The sequence below is a fragment of the Hemibagrus wyckioides genome, linkage group LG06 (genome assembly GCF_019097595.1).
Source record: "Hemibagrus wyckioides isolate EC202008001 linkage group LG06, SWU_Hwy_1.0, whole genome shotgun sequence".
NCBI classification, from domain to species: Eukaryota; Metazoa; Chordata; class Actinopteri; order Siluriformes; family Bagridae; genus Hemibagrus; species Hemibagrus wyckioides.
Window position 1 is genome coordinate 19,715,703 of NC_080715.1, and position 12,542 is coordinate 19,728,244.

The 12,542-nt window shown below is 36.5% G+C and overlaps 1 protein-coding gene across 2 annotated transcripts; it reads left to right on the plus strand.

Annotated features, from left to right (window-relative positions):
• On the plus strand, positions 1-9,426 carry si:dkey-192g7.3 (uncharacterized). 2 transcript variants are annotated; one of them, XM_058392675.1, is made up of 6 exons: positions 8-216; positions 3,148-3,188; positions 5,777-6,100; positions 6,218-6,271; positions 6,550-6,662; positions 6,955-9,426. In XM_058392675.1, the coding sequence occupies exons 1-6, from the start codon at positions 209-211 to the stop codon at positions 7,006-7,008; spliced, it is 594 nt and encodes a 197-aa protein (XP_058248658.1). In that variant the 5' UTR covers positions 8-208; the 3' UTR covers positions 7,009-9,426. The 2 variants fall into 2 exon arrangements, with proteins under 2 accessions (XP_058248659.1, XP_058248658.1); XM_058392676.1 differs by lacking the exon at positions 3,148-3,188 and having other exon boundaries at positions 1-216.
• Positions 9,427-12,542: the final 3,116 nt, after the last annotated feature.

The window sequence follows — 12,542 nt, forward strand, 5'->3', positions numbered from 1 at the left end:
AGCTTATTTGTTTGTTCGTTTTAAAGCGAAACACATGTTGAATTTAGAAGAGCGTTGATAAGTCACCACCAATAGGAAAGAGCGCGTGGGCAAGAGAGACAGCGCATGCGATATAGGTAGAGGAGAGAGGCACGCGCTCGAGGCAGGACTCAGTCAGAGCACAGGGCGACTGCACGGGTCAGAAGCTGAACACTGCTTCAAAACGGCGATGTCAAGGTTTGTAACATGCACGTTTTCTTTGGACTTCGGTCTTTTGCTATATGGTTGTTTGATTTGTTTTATGCGCTTTTCAGTGACGTTATTTACGTGTTTTAAACGTTTCTGGTCAAGACGGCTTAAGACGTCTTAGCGGAATCGGATTTATATATGAAACGAACAGCACTTATCTAAAGTTAGTGTAAATGTCCAGTGTGAAGGAGAGTTGTGATACTGCACATTCTTTAATGGCGTCGAAATCGAAAGTTATCCACACTAAGAAATGGACAAGGCAGAAGTGGCAGAAGTTGTTTAAAAGCAGACATTTTAGTAGTTTCATATACCCGCAAATTAAAGCAGTACGAAAGTAGGAATTGAAACATCTAACATGGATATATCTATTGCAGCAGTGGCTCACACTGAAACAAATATTCAGACTTTGTTTTGTCCTTCAGATTGAATAAACACACGCAATCAGTGTAAACAGAGAGCTGAACATGTAGTTAAGCGGTGGTGTTGCTGAGCAGACAGTAGAAGATTGTTTTCTTCTTGCCTTCTTTACGGTCTAAAAGTTGAGAGATCTGGGATTTTTTTTTGTCATAATGTTTTGCACAAAGAAAAAACAAATAAATACTAAGAAACACAGCTTTCACCGGTCACTTTAATAAAAATTCCTGTCCACCTGATCACAGGTAATGCTCATTAGCAGTAGTGTAATTAAACAATCCTGTGAAAGCAGAACAATCCATGACATTACACAGATACGAGAGCTTCAGTTACTGTTCACGTCATACATCGGAATGAGGGGGGAAATGTGATCTCTTTGACTTTAATTGTTTCAGAAACTGCTGATCTTGTTGGATTTTTAGATTAAACAGTATCGAAAGTTTACACAGAATGGTATGAATAACAAAACCCATCCTGTGTGCGGGGGATCTGCAGGCTGAAACTCAGATAAATCTGCTCTGACCTCATGTGAGATAATAGTAACTCAGATATGCATTCTCAGAGCACACATCACACTTTTTCTTTATCTGATGTTTGATTCGAACCTTCATTTACCTGAAGCTTTGACTTGTATATGCAAATTTTTCATTGTCATGTTGGTACATGAATGTGCAGGCGTACCTACACTGTTCCTAATAAAGTGGACGGTGAGTGTAAATCTGTTTTTCACATTTAGAGCAATAAATACCATGGTGGGACAGGAAAATCTACATAGGGCACAGGGTCAGTGTGATCAGGGAGATCGGCGCTGATTTATCTGGGATGTTATGCTGGTTTGATTTACCTGACTTGCACTTGCTGGAATGCTGCCAAGGTGTGTGTGCTTGTGTGTGTGTGAGAGAGAGTGAGAGAGAGAGAGAGAGAGAACGAGAGAGAGAGACACTAAGGGCACATTTGTTTTGTTTTATATATTTTTTCTTATTTGATTAAATTGTTAAACAGCAATAATATCCTCTTCTCTACACAAAGCCCAGTGACCCCATAGCCCCATTTGTTTCAGCTCAGAACAAAAATGTCACAGTCTTGATGTTTGAGATCGTTTGGGCTGAACTAAAAAAAATGTGATTCATAAGTCTTATGATATACTTCCCTTGTCATTAACAACTTATGCTATAAACTTCCCCCAGATTCCTTATCACTACAGGTTTGACTTCTTTAACATCAGATATATCAAACTGGAACAAATTGTTTGGCAGAGTAAATATTCCGAAACCGGAATTTTCTGATCAGACGAGAGTTTCATATTTCTGTCAGTTCTATGTTGAAACGATAGGAATGCTGTATAGGGTTTTATTTGTTGATTTGTTTTGACAATACATATAAAGGACTGCGTAAAAAGTAGCCTATTATCTATACCACACCACTGATAATAGGTGAGCTGTAATAAACACTTAAATAAACACTTAAATAAACACTATTAAATCAAGCTCCCTCGTTTGAAATAGCAGCTTTCTTGTTATCTCGAATCAGAAGAGGCTGTATGGGTAAAAAAAAATTTTCACTGATTTTTGCAAGTGTACTAGCTAAGAAAAACAGCAATGTTCATGCCAGGAATGATGACTGAAATATTACAGTGGACCGAATCTAGTAAATACGATCAATCAGCACTCTTTGGTGCTGATTTCTAAAGCAAGATCAAACATGAAGCAACACCTACACACATTCATGGCACAGCAAACTCTTGCGTTCATGGATCATGGCCCTTGCTGATTCAGTCTGGGCTTAGAGAAATCAGGAAATGTGGAATAGGAAGTTCATATTTGGCAGTGGAGAATGCAACGTTCACTAAGACGTCTAGGGTTACAGAGAGCTGTGACAGTCTGTAGCACAGCAGTCTAAAAGCAGAAAGGGAAGAGTCCCACAGATCAGACATACCCTCTTGTGATTCACAGCAGATATTTGAGCATTCCAGATCTCTTTGCTCTAGCTACCCTGACAAAGATCAAATGTTTACTGGAGATGAATGAGTGAAATATTACTATAAATAAAATATAATAAATATAAAATAATACACATTTTTAATAGTTCAAAATGGTTGCTACTAGTTTTTAAATCTGCGGTTCCTCTTTGTCGTTTGTTATAACTATATATGAATAGCATACAGTGACAAAGACCAGATAAGCATATCTATTTAAGTTTACTTGACATATAGGCTGATATGTGACTCTTTTGTTTTCCAGTTAATACTAGGCCACAGGCCTGTACAGTTAACAGGAGTTGAGTCATCTTGTTCCAGTTTAGGTGTATTGTACAGATATTTTTTTTTCAAAGAATGACAGAAATTGGCAGTGAGTAGAAGAGAAGATATCTTTATGAATATGAAAGGTTTTGTTTATGACTGCATTAGCCTAAGCTCAGCTCATTTGTGATCCAAATACAAAGACTGCATTTGACGTAGGCTGGATGTGCATGTCTTTTACATCTAACCTGGTCCTTTTCTTTTAGGTCTGCTCTTTTGGTGTGGCTCTTGGCTGTGTCATGTATGGGTAAGTAAAATTTTTGGCTAGTTTTAGAAATCAGACTGGATATTCTCACAGGGAACTGAAATCGGAACAGCTGAGGCTCATGCGACCTCTAAATAATGATCACGTGTGGGGAAAAAAGCCCAGACATGAGGCAGCATTGTTATTCTTCTCTAGACAAAATAGTATGAAATCTATCTCACATTCTACTGAGTGAAAGTTTTTTTTTTTTTTTACAGTTACACTGGGTGTATCCCAACATAACTCGATTCAAGATTGGTTGTGATAAGTCACTTCGGATAGTTTTGCAATGAATCAGCCTAGGTTTGAATAAACGTGGGACGAGGGAGCGTATGTTAACTTACGCAAACATTATGAACTAGTCCTTGTGAAAAAGGAAGTAGACTTTGGAAACCAAGATTCTTGAAGTGAAATGAGAACAAAGCTTGACACCATGGAAAGTCTAATAGATATCTATCTATATATTTCTGCATTTTTTTTACACACACACACACACACACACGTGTGTGTTCACATGGCACATGTTTTTCAGAACTTACCTAGTGGTTATAGCCCTAAAGGCTAGATTCTTTATTTCATCAGACAATACTTGATTATGTAAGTGGCTTGTGCAAGTGTAAGTCCATACTTTAGACCAACAGGAAAGGTTTTCTTCCTCTTTTACCATGAGAGTATAAAGTAATTCTACACTGTGCTAGCTGAGTAGTATCCTGTATCTCTTTTCAGTGATGTGGAGGTTGTGCATTGTATACCAGCCTGTGTACCAGTTCTGTCAGAGTATTTTGTTTTGTCTTCCAGGTCTTGTCCTGACAATTCCTATTTAATATCATTTACTAAATCCATTTTCAGGACGTGATTAGAGGTTAGAAGATGCTCTAGGGTTGTATAATTCTGGATATATAAAAACTCATTACAATTCCCTAGAAGTGGAAATCTTTCTTTAATCTTTCTGTTCTTCCACTGGGAACCTTCACTATCTCTTAATTATTAATATATTTATTTATATGAATAGTTACATTCACCTTGCATTTTATTAGGAATACCTGTACATCTGCACATTTTTGCACTTATGTTATCAGCCAGTCACATGGCTCCAGCACAATGCACAATGCTATCATGGGCATAGACCCATCCAAAGATATGACGGAAATGACCAGAACTGTTTCCAGATTTCAGTTGTCCAGTTTGGGTGACTGTGTCCTTGATAGCCTTAGCTTCTTGTTCTAGGCAGACATGAGTGGAACCTGATGTGGCCTTCTACTGTTGTAGCTCCTCCACCTTAAGATATTATGTATTGTGTGTTTTGAGATGCTTTTCTGCTCAACACTGTTGTAAAAAGTAATTGAGTTACTATATCCTTGTCAGCTCAGAACAATCTGGTCATTCACCCCGATCTGTCTCATCAACAAAGTGTTTCAGCCTGCAGTACCCCTGCTAACAGAATATTTTCGATTTTCACACCATTCTGTATAATCTCTAAAGACTGTTTTGTGTGAAAATCCCAGTTGCACAAACCAGCACAATTGGTTCTAACAATCATTGGTTACAAGGGTAAACTAACAGAGTTTCTCCATTTTGATGTTTGATGTGAACATTAACTGAAGCTCTTGACTTGTAGCTGAGTGTATTAATCATATGTCATATTGCCAGGTTTTTGATAATATTCAAGCATGAGGACTGTGAAGGCCTTTCCAAATCCTTTATTTTGTTCATGAAGTAGTTCATGATTAATTTTGAGGTATGACTGCCAGACATAGTTTCTAAATGTTTTGGAGAAGAATCCATTCTTCTCCACTGTCCACCTGCATTATATTGTCTGTGCCACTCATCTGTGTGCCACTCATTCCCAAAGCAGGAAACTGCCATGCTCACAAGGCTTCTCCACATACTTTTCATTAACTTGTTTTCACATGAAATCATTTCACTAACTAGCCCAGATACACACAATACTTGATTATGTAACAGACATTTGTATGTGCATGCTTTAGACTTGCAGGTAAAGGTTTCTTCCTCTTTTATCATGTTAGAATAAAGTAATGCTACACTGTGCTAGCTGAGCCATCCTGTATCTCTTTTCAGTAATGTTGAGGTTTTGCATTGTGTACCAGCCTAAGGGCAGTTCTGTCAGAGCATTTTTCTTGTGTTTCAGGACTGTCCCTATTTAATATCATTTCCTACATGCATTTTCAGGAAGTGATTAGAAGTTAGAAGCAGCATACATAATAACATAAACATAACAAATTATATTATTAATAATAACAATAAAAATAGTAATAATAAGTGCAACTATAGATCAACTGGAAGGATGGCAAAGCTTTTGTACATGCGATAAATTTCCCCATCAGCTAAATTCAGGAAAAAAAAACCCAAGTGTAATGAAACCATTATATAATCACATCATTATGCTCTTTAGGAGATGCTATAGGAGTGAACTTATATTACCGAATTTATTTCACCCTTTCTATAATTTTTTCAGGATTTATATAATATTATCTATTTATGCTATATAATAAACAAAACAAAACAATCAATCTTACACGTTTCTCATCTGAAGTTTAAGTATTAAATCTGTTAATCTCTTCATGTTGCAGACAGCAGAGCAGCAGTGTCAAGCCAGACTCTGCATGTCAATGTTGGGGAGAGTGTCATGTTGCCGTGCCCGTGTTCTGAAGATACTAATAAGCTCGTATGGCAGATTGGTGAGGAGACAGTCGTGAATCATTGTTGTGTGGATGATCATCCACCACACGGAACCTATGGTGAAAGGACCCAAGTCTTCCTGTTGAATACAAAAGGAAATTGCTCACTACTCCTCCATGATGTGTCCTTGATTGATCAGGAGACATTTACATGCTACGTTTTTGAAGGGAAACATAACGTAATGAAAAGACATAATGTTGGATTGAAAGTGGAAGGTAAGCTATTAAGCTTTGAGATTCTATGTATTTCAGCTTACCATTCGGATAGATAAAGCAGCACTGGATGCTATTATGTAGAAATGCTAAATGATTGTCATTGTTGTCATTATTCAGAGGCTGTTTCCATAATCCATGATCCGAGCCCTCGAAATGGACAGCCTACTCAACGTGAGTACAGTATCAGCAGTATTGTTTTTGTGCTGTTAATTTTCATTTCTCTCCAATATGAGTGCCTTGTTTAGTCTATTTTCGATTTGGCCATATTTCTTACTCATGTTTTGTCTTTGTGTGAATGATGCTCATAGTAATTGAATGTGATAGCATCTGAAACAAAACTGATATTTGAAACAGAACTCTATTCTACTCTAGAATCCTGATCATCATGCCTCTGAGTACGATCTGAAAAAACAGTCACAATAATCAGCTTGTTGTTTTGTTTTTATCAGAACCTCATACAGCGTATGTGGTTGGAGTTCCCTTGTCACTGGTACTGGTAATCCCGACGGTACTAATTGTGGTACTTCTTATCCGAAAGCGTCGGCAGAGAAGACCAATAAAGGTACAAAAGATTCATTTTATTCCATAGTATAGTGCATCATTGCTTTTCTCAAGTATCTAAAACATGCATCGTAACAGATCACATGAAAAACACAACTGCACAGTTACCTACTACTGTTTTAAAGTTTAATGATCACTAAATAACAACAACTTGAATTAAATTGATCAAGGTCGTTCTGGTTTCTCATAACTAAGTACTCATTCAAGTAAAATGAAAATGAAAATAACACTTTCCTCATACAGAAATATATATGTGTAATAATGGTTGGTAAACACTTTTCCTAATGTTATAGGGGGTGATCTTCGGTCCACAAGCATTGGCTGAAATGAACCACACTCCTGTGTGACCTGATGCATTTTGGATGAGGCAATAATGATGAAATCACCTCACTGTGAAGTTCACTTGCATAATGATCTGATCACCAACACAGAGCATTCCAGATCTGTAGACACATATTATCAGTAGACACACATTATTTTATTTTATTTTATTTTTTATTTTTTTTACTTTGTTGAACTCTGTAATATTCCTCTTAGGGCTTTTCACACTTGAAATAGTTAACCCTGGGCCATTCTAATCCCCAGGTAAGCATAATCTTCTTTCTATGCCTCACACTGCTCACGTTTTTTCCGGGGTTAACAGTTAATCCAGCGTATTCATACTCTTTCATTTCACATTCTGCATTCCTAAACTCTGGGTTAACATTCTAAATAGCGTATTTTTACTGTCAGCAACCATGAAAAATATATAGCACACAACCAGTTTCAATAACAGCTTTTCTCTTGTCTTGTTGATAAGTATCTGGTTTGGCATCACAATGCTTCAGAGCATGGTTTCATAAAAAGTGTAGCCAACACCACTTCTAAATTACAAATGTGAAAAATTCTTGTACCTGGGGTTAAAAGAAACGAATGAAGATAACCTGGGTTCATGCACAGTGTGAAAAGTCCTCTTGTATCAATGTACATATATTTTAACAGTTACATGCATTTAAGTGACAGATACCTGCATCCAATGATACTTAACAGTGTGTCAGAATCCAAATTAAAACACATAGCTGGTAGGCTTCTGAGTGGTGCAAAAGGAAAGAGGTCACTCAATTGTAAACTGAAAAATAAAATTCTGATAATGCAGGGTATGTGGAAGAGGGCAGACAGCTCTATCCTCATGCGTCTTGGTGGTAGCACATGCTAGCGTTCACCTTCTTTGGTTGGTAGCTGTCATATTACCGGGAAGTTCCATCAAAATGCAGAAACAAATTTAGAGATCTTATATGTAATACTTTCCTATTGTAAGTATTCAGTTAGGTTTAACGTATTTTCTGGTCCAGTTCCTTATTGTTTCCTGTGATCGTCTTTGCGAGTGCCATGCTAAGCAAATTTGCAGCTGACGTTACAGTTATGAAACATGCAAGGAGGCAAATGTTCAGTACAAAGATTTCACAATAGCTTGGTATCGTGAAACTGTACAGTCACTACTAAAACGTTCTCTCTGACAGGAACAAGATAATTACTGTGATGCGGTGACTAATAAAATATTAATCCATTGTTTTCCATTCGGAGATGAAAGAATGACTAAAGCCTATAAAACCATGAATAGACTCTAATGAAAATGAGGTAACGGATTACACTCAGTTTCACCATAGGGTGCAGTAGCTGTGCATAGATAGCACTTGCAAGCATCCGTGTGAAGTGTAAAATGAGAACTGGGGCAAATTTTGACCTCGCTGACCTTCCAGGCGTGTGCAGATGAGGGCCATGAGACTGTAGTTGTGCTATATGGAACAGTGCCAGTGTGTGTCATGCTGACTGAGAGGACACAAATAGTTTCAAAGCACATTTCCTTCTTGCTCTTGTGCAAATATGTAGCAGAAGCTTGCTCAGAGTCTTTTGGTGATGGGGTGGGATGGGGGTGCCAGTATTGGAATGAGCATGGGGGTAGCCAGTACACAGTTAACTTGAAAAACTATTATCAGTGCATCAATAATCAAATATATAAGCTTAATATCATTTTACTAACTGGTGGCACACACGCTTTTTTTACTGGCCAGTTTTATGTGAAAATCTTCGCAGCATATTTAATTGCAGATATATTTCGCCCAGTAATACTCTTTTTGGAATGTAAGTAAGCTTGGCTTTTTTCTGGCAGAAAGCCCAGAACCGGAAATTCAAGTATCATTGTTGACAACAGAAATGAGTAGGTTTAACAAGGTGGGAAAGGAAAGCATTTTTCAGTAGTTATTATGTGTAATTATTTATAATTTCATTATACTTTTCTTTAATTTTATGCCATAAAACCTCCCTTCACAGAAACAAACTAGGCAAATAACAGATTGATATAAGTAACAGAGCAACAACAACAAGTTAATGAGTGCAAATAAACTTGTCTATTCAGTGCTCCACCCTGGACCTCTGTACCAGCTGCTGTATAATAGTTTCAAAGGTCCCTGGTTTATCTCCTGTCTGTAATCTCTAAAGGAGGTACTTAATGTGCAGAAGATTAGCTGGCCACACTGTTTTTTTTAAGTGAAATTATTGGACAATCACAATTATATGCAGTTTGTGTAGCTTTGATAGATAACTGAGTTACTGGCATTACTTGTGTAATTAAATCTACACCTAGGCTTGTTTTCTTCTGGTGTGTTTTTATTGTAATACTCCCTATGGGATATTTTTCTTCCTTGTATTTAATACAAACTCAACACGAATTTGAAGTGTATTTTCATACGCCTGAGTGCTAATAAACTTTACAGAACTTTTCTATACTTGTGTATTGTATTAATTGGTATTAACTGATGTATTCAAAAACCATATCCATATCCATACACGATTCAATTATGGGTTTTTTAGTTACAACCTGCCTTACAAATTGTAGAACAGGGCTGTTTTTCAAAAAGAAAAAAAATGACAGCAATGCTACTTCCCTCTTGCTGCTGCTTCTGCTTGTCTGATTTTATGTAGATCAAAGGTGAATAAGAAGCTAAAGGGAAAGCTGATGTGTTCATTTTTAGCCGTTTTTGGAGAATTTCGCAGTGACAGATTACAATTCCACTTTGTTTGAGTGTTCCTAATACCATGAAATCAAATAAAACCTTTTGTTTAACAGTATTCACTGATTGTAACTGTCAAAACAGGGAAAGAAATAAGAATTGGACTTGATTTGTGAACCAGATTCAGTGTTTTTCTTTGTGAGCAACTATATTTTCATTATTGCTTCTGTGTCAGTGGATTGCTTTTTATCTAGACAATATAAAATGCCAAATTAAACATAATAGTTTATATGACAGGACTTTAGCCGTGGCATTAAGGTTAGGGAACATTTTACCTGGCGAAACAGGAAGTCATGTACACCCTCCGCCCCCATACAGGGAAAAGTCCCTGACGTGTGTGTGTGTGTGTGCGTGTGTGTGTGTGTGTGTGTGTGTAAATTCAGCAATGTTCAACTTTAGGGGAAAACACCAAATATTTTTCTTCCATTCATTAAGTGGTTTTGGAAAGTCCCCTTCTCTACAACACCTTAAAGTCATGCCACACTGTCACACTGACCAAAACAATAAATAAATTTTTTTAGTGATTTTAAAATGTTGATTAAAGTGAAAGGGTCAGTATCCTGTAATGTACTGGTGTACTGTAATAAACTGCACATTGCAAACACAAGCAGATCTGCTACCTACAGATCAGGTCTACTGTATTAGTTACAGTAACAGTTCTTCTTAAAACTGTGCAACCCATATAATCTATTGACATCCTAGCAACATCAACATCCTCTATAACAGCTTATAAAATATCCTACCTTGAACAGCATGACACAACTTGTCATGATAACTTAAAATGACTTGTAAAATGAACATCACACACAGGTTCTCTTATTGACCCGCAACCCTGCCCTGAAAAAGGCGAGGTATAAAACTTTGATCATTTAATGTATAGAAGTTATTATTATTATTATTATTATTATTATTATTATTATTATTATTATTAGTGGGGCAGTCTATAATGCACAAATGAATTTAGGGGTGAAGTTGCTAAAGAGGAAATAAGAGGATATTTCAGAAAAAATTTTGTATGAGAAAGAGGGTGCAGGATCTGCATGAGGTTTGTCTTAAATTCACATTCAGGGGTGCTATAATTCATCAATTCGTAAATCTGCTCATATCTGTTTAAACTGCTCAATATCAAGTCTTCTTTCTTCTTATTCTCTGAAAGGTGAAAGAAGTGTTCTTGATGTGATGGATTCCTAAGCAGGATGTCAGCCAGCTGTTTTGATTATTAACAAAAACAATTTTTCACTTCCTATAAAATTTGGCCAGTTTCATCAACAACATGAAACCAACCTGAACGAAACTTGCAGAACATTCTGTCCATAAACAAAACAAATTTGATGTCAAAGTTGCTTAACAAGTAGTGAGACTATGTTTCTTGAATGCTTTTATGTATCGACAGAAATGTTGGCACATGGAATATATTTACCAGTTTGATCTGATGGTAACAAATTTCAAGTTCATCTGAAACTTGAGTAGGCTATTGAAAACAAAAATTGGGGCAATATCTCACCAACGGCTAGTTAGTAGTAGTAGTAGTAGTAGTAGTAATATTACAAACTGAGGAAATGAATGTGATTAAATGCAGTCTTAATCAGGCGGTAGGTCTAACGCAAAGTATGGACTAAAATATGCAGAAAAACAAATACCTTATATAAAATCTTGCTTCTCTACTTTAATTCCAACATTCCAAAAAAAACAAAAAAAACATTAGCTGACAGGTTTCAACAAGAAAAACGTTACACACACACACACTTTGGTGAGAGTGTCAGACTGAGCAATTTATGCCCGTCACTGTGTTAAATGTTTCAGCATGCATTTCTAAAACAACAAGAATTTATCAAGATGATTCTCATCATTCCTGCCACAGTTATATATGTAACTAGCTCTCATATTTATGAGCAATACTCAACCTTCCAAATCCTGTCAGAAGCCCATTATCAGGTTTCAGCATGCGCTTGTGTATTACAGAGCTGGGAGTTTGTGTTGAAGTAAATCTTATACACATAAACCAGATTATTTTTATTATTTTCATATCACGTCATGTCAAAACAATTGGATTGTGGAAACAAGCCACTGACTGTTCACTTCTGGCCACACTGAATGCCAGGACACAGATCAGATTAAAAGAGAAGAAAACCGAAACAAAACTGCTTTTTAAAGAACTTTCACAGAACACTGTAACTTTCGTAGTGATGAAAATTTTACTGCAGTAAGAAATTTTTCTAGGAAATCACTCAGTATTTATATAACTGACATGAATGTATGAGTCTAGTATTGATTTAAATGTTACGCAACTAGATTTTATTTTATTTTTTACCTGACATATTCTACTTCTAAATGTAAATGCTTCAAACGACACAAAGCAGGAAAGTATAATAACTTCTGTACGTTTTTATTACTAGGCCAAGTAAAGATGAAACGCTACAATATAGAGAATTATAAATGAATGATCGACGAACAGTCATGAGGCAGCGGTTTGAAACAGGGAAGTTGCGTCTGTGTATGGAATAAAAATGTGATGTCTGATATCATGTGGATTAATCTGTCTTACTTTTTGACAGCTTTCACTTCCATCTCACAAGTCACATGATTGCTAGCTTTGTATGTAGAGAGTCTGAATGATCCCTTTTTTAATTTTATTAATGGCCTCTGAAAGGCTTTCTGTTATGGTGTGGCTTAATTTTTGTGCCAAACATGAACAATTGCACAATTTCTTTTTTGGAATGAATTTTACTAGAAAAATGTTTGTCTGGTTGGCTCAGTCAGTGGTAGTCCCCAGAAAAAGTTATATGAAACTCAACTGAAATTCAAGCAAAATGTGGATATGTTGGAAAAAT

What these genes read in the sequence shown, in the direction of transcription:
- si:dkey-192g7.3 (XM_058392675.1), top strand. An exon ending in TGTTGGATTGAAAGTGGAAG is followed by an intron (nt 6,101 to 6,217) that starts GTAAGCTATTAA and finishes GTCATTATTCAG; the next exon opens with AGGCTGTTTCCATAATCCAT. An exon ending in AAATGGACAGCCTACTCAAC is followed by an intron (nt 6,272 to 6,549) that starts GTGAGTACAGTA and finishes TGTTTTTATCAG; the next exon opens with AACCTCATACAGCGTATGTG.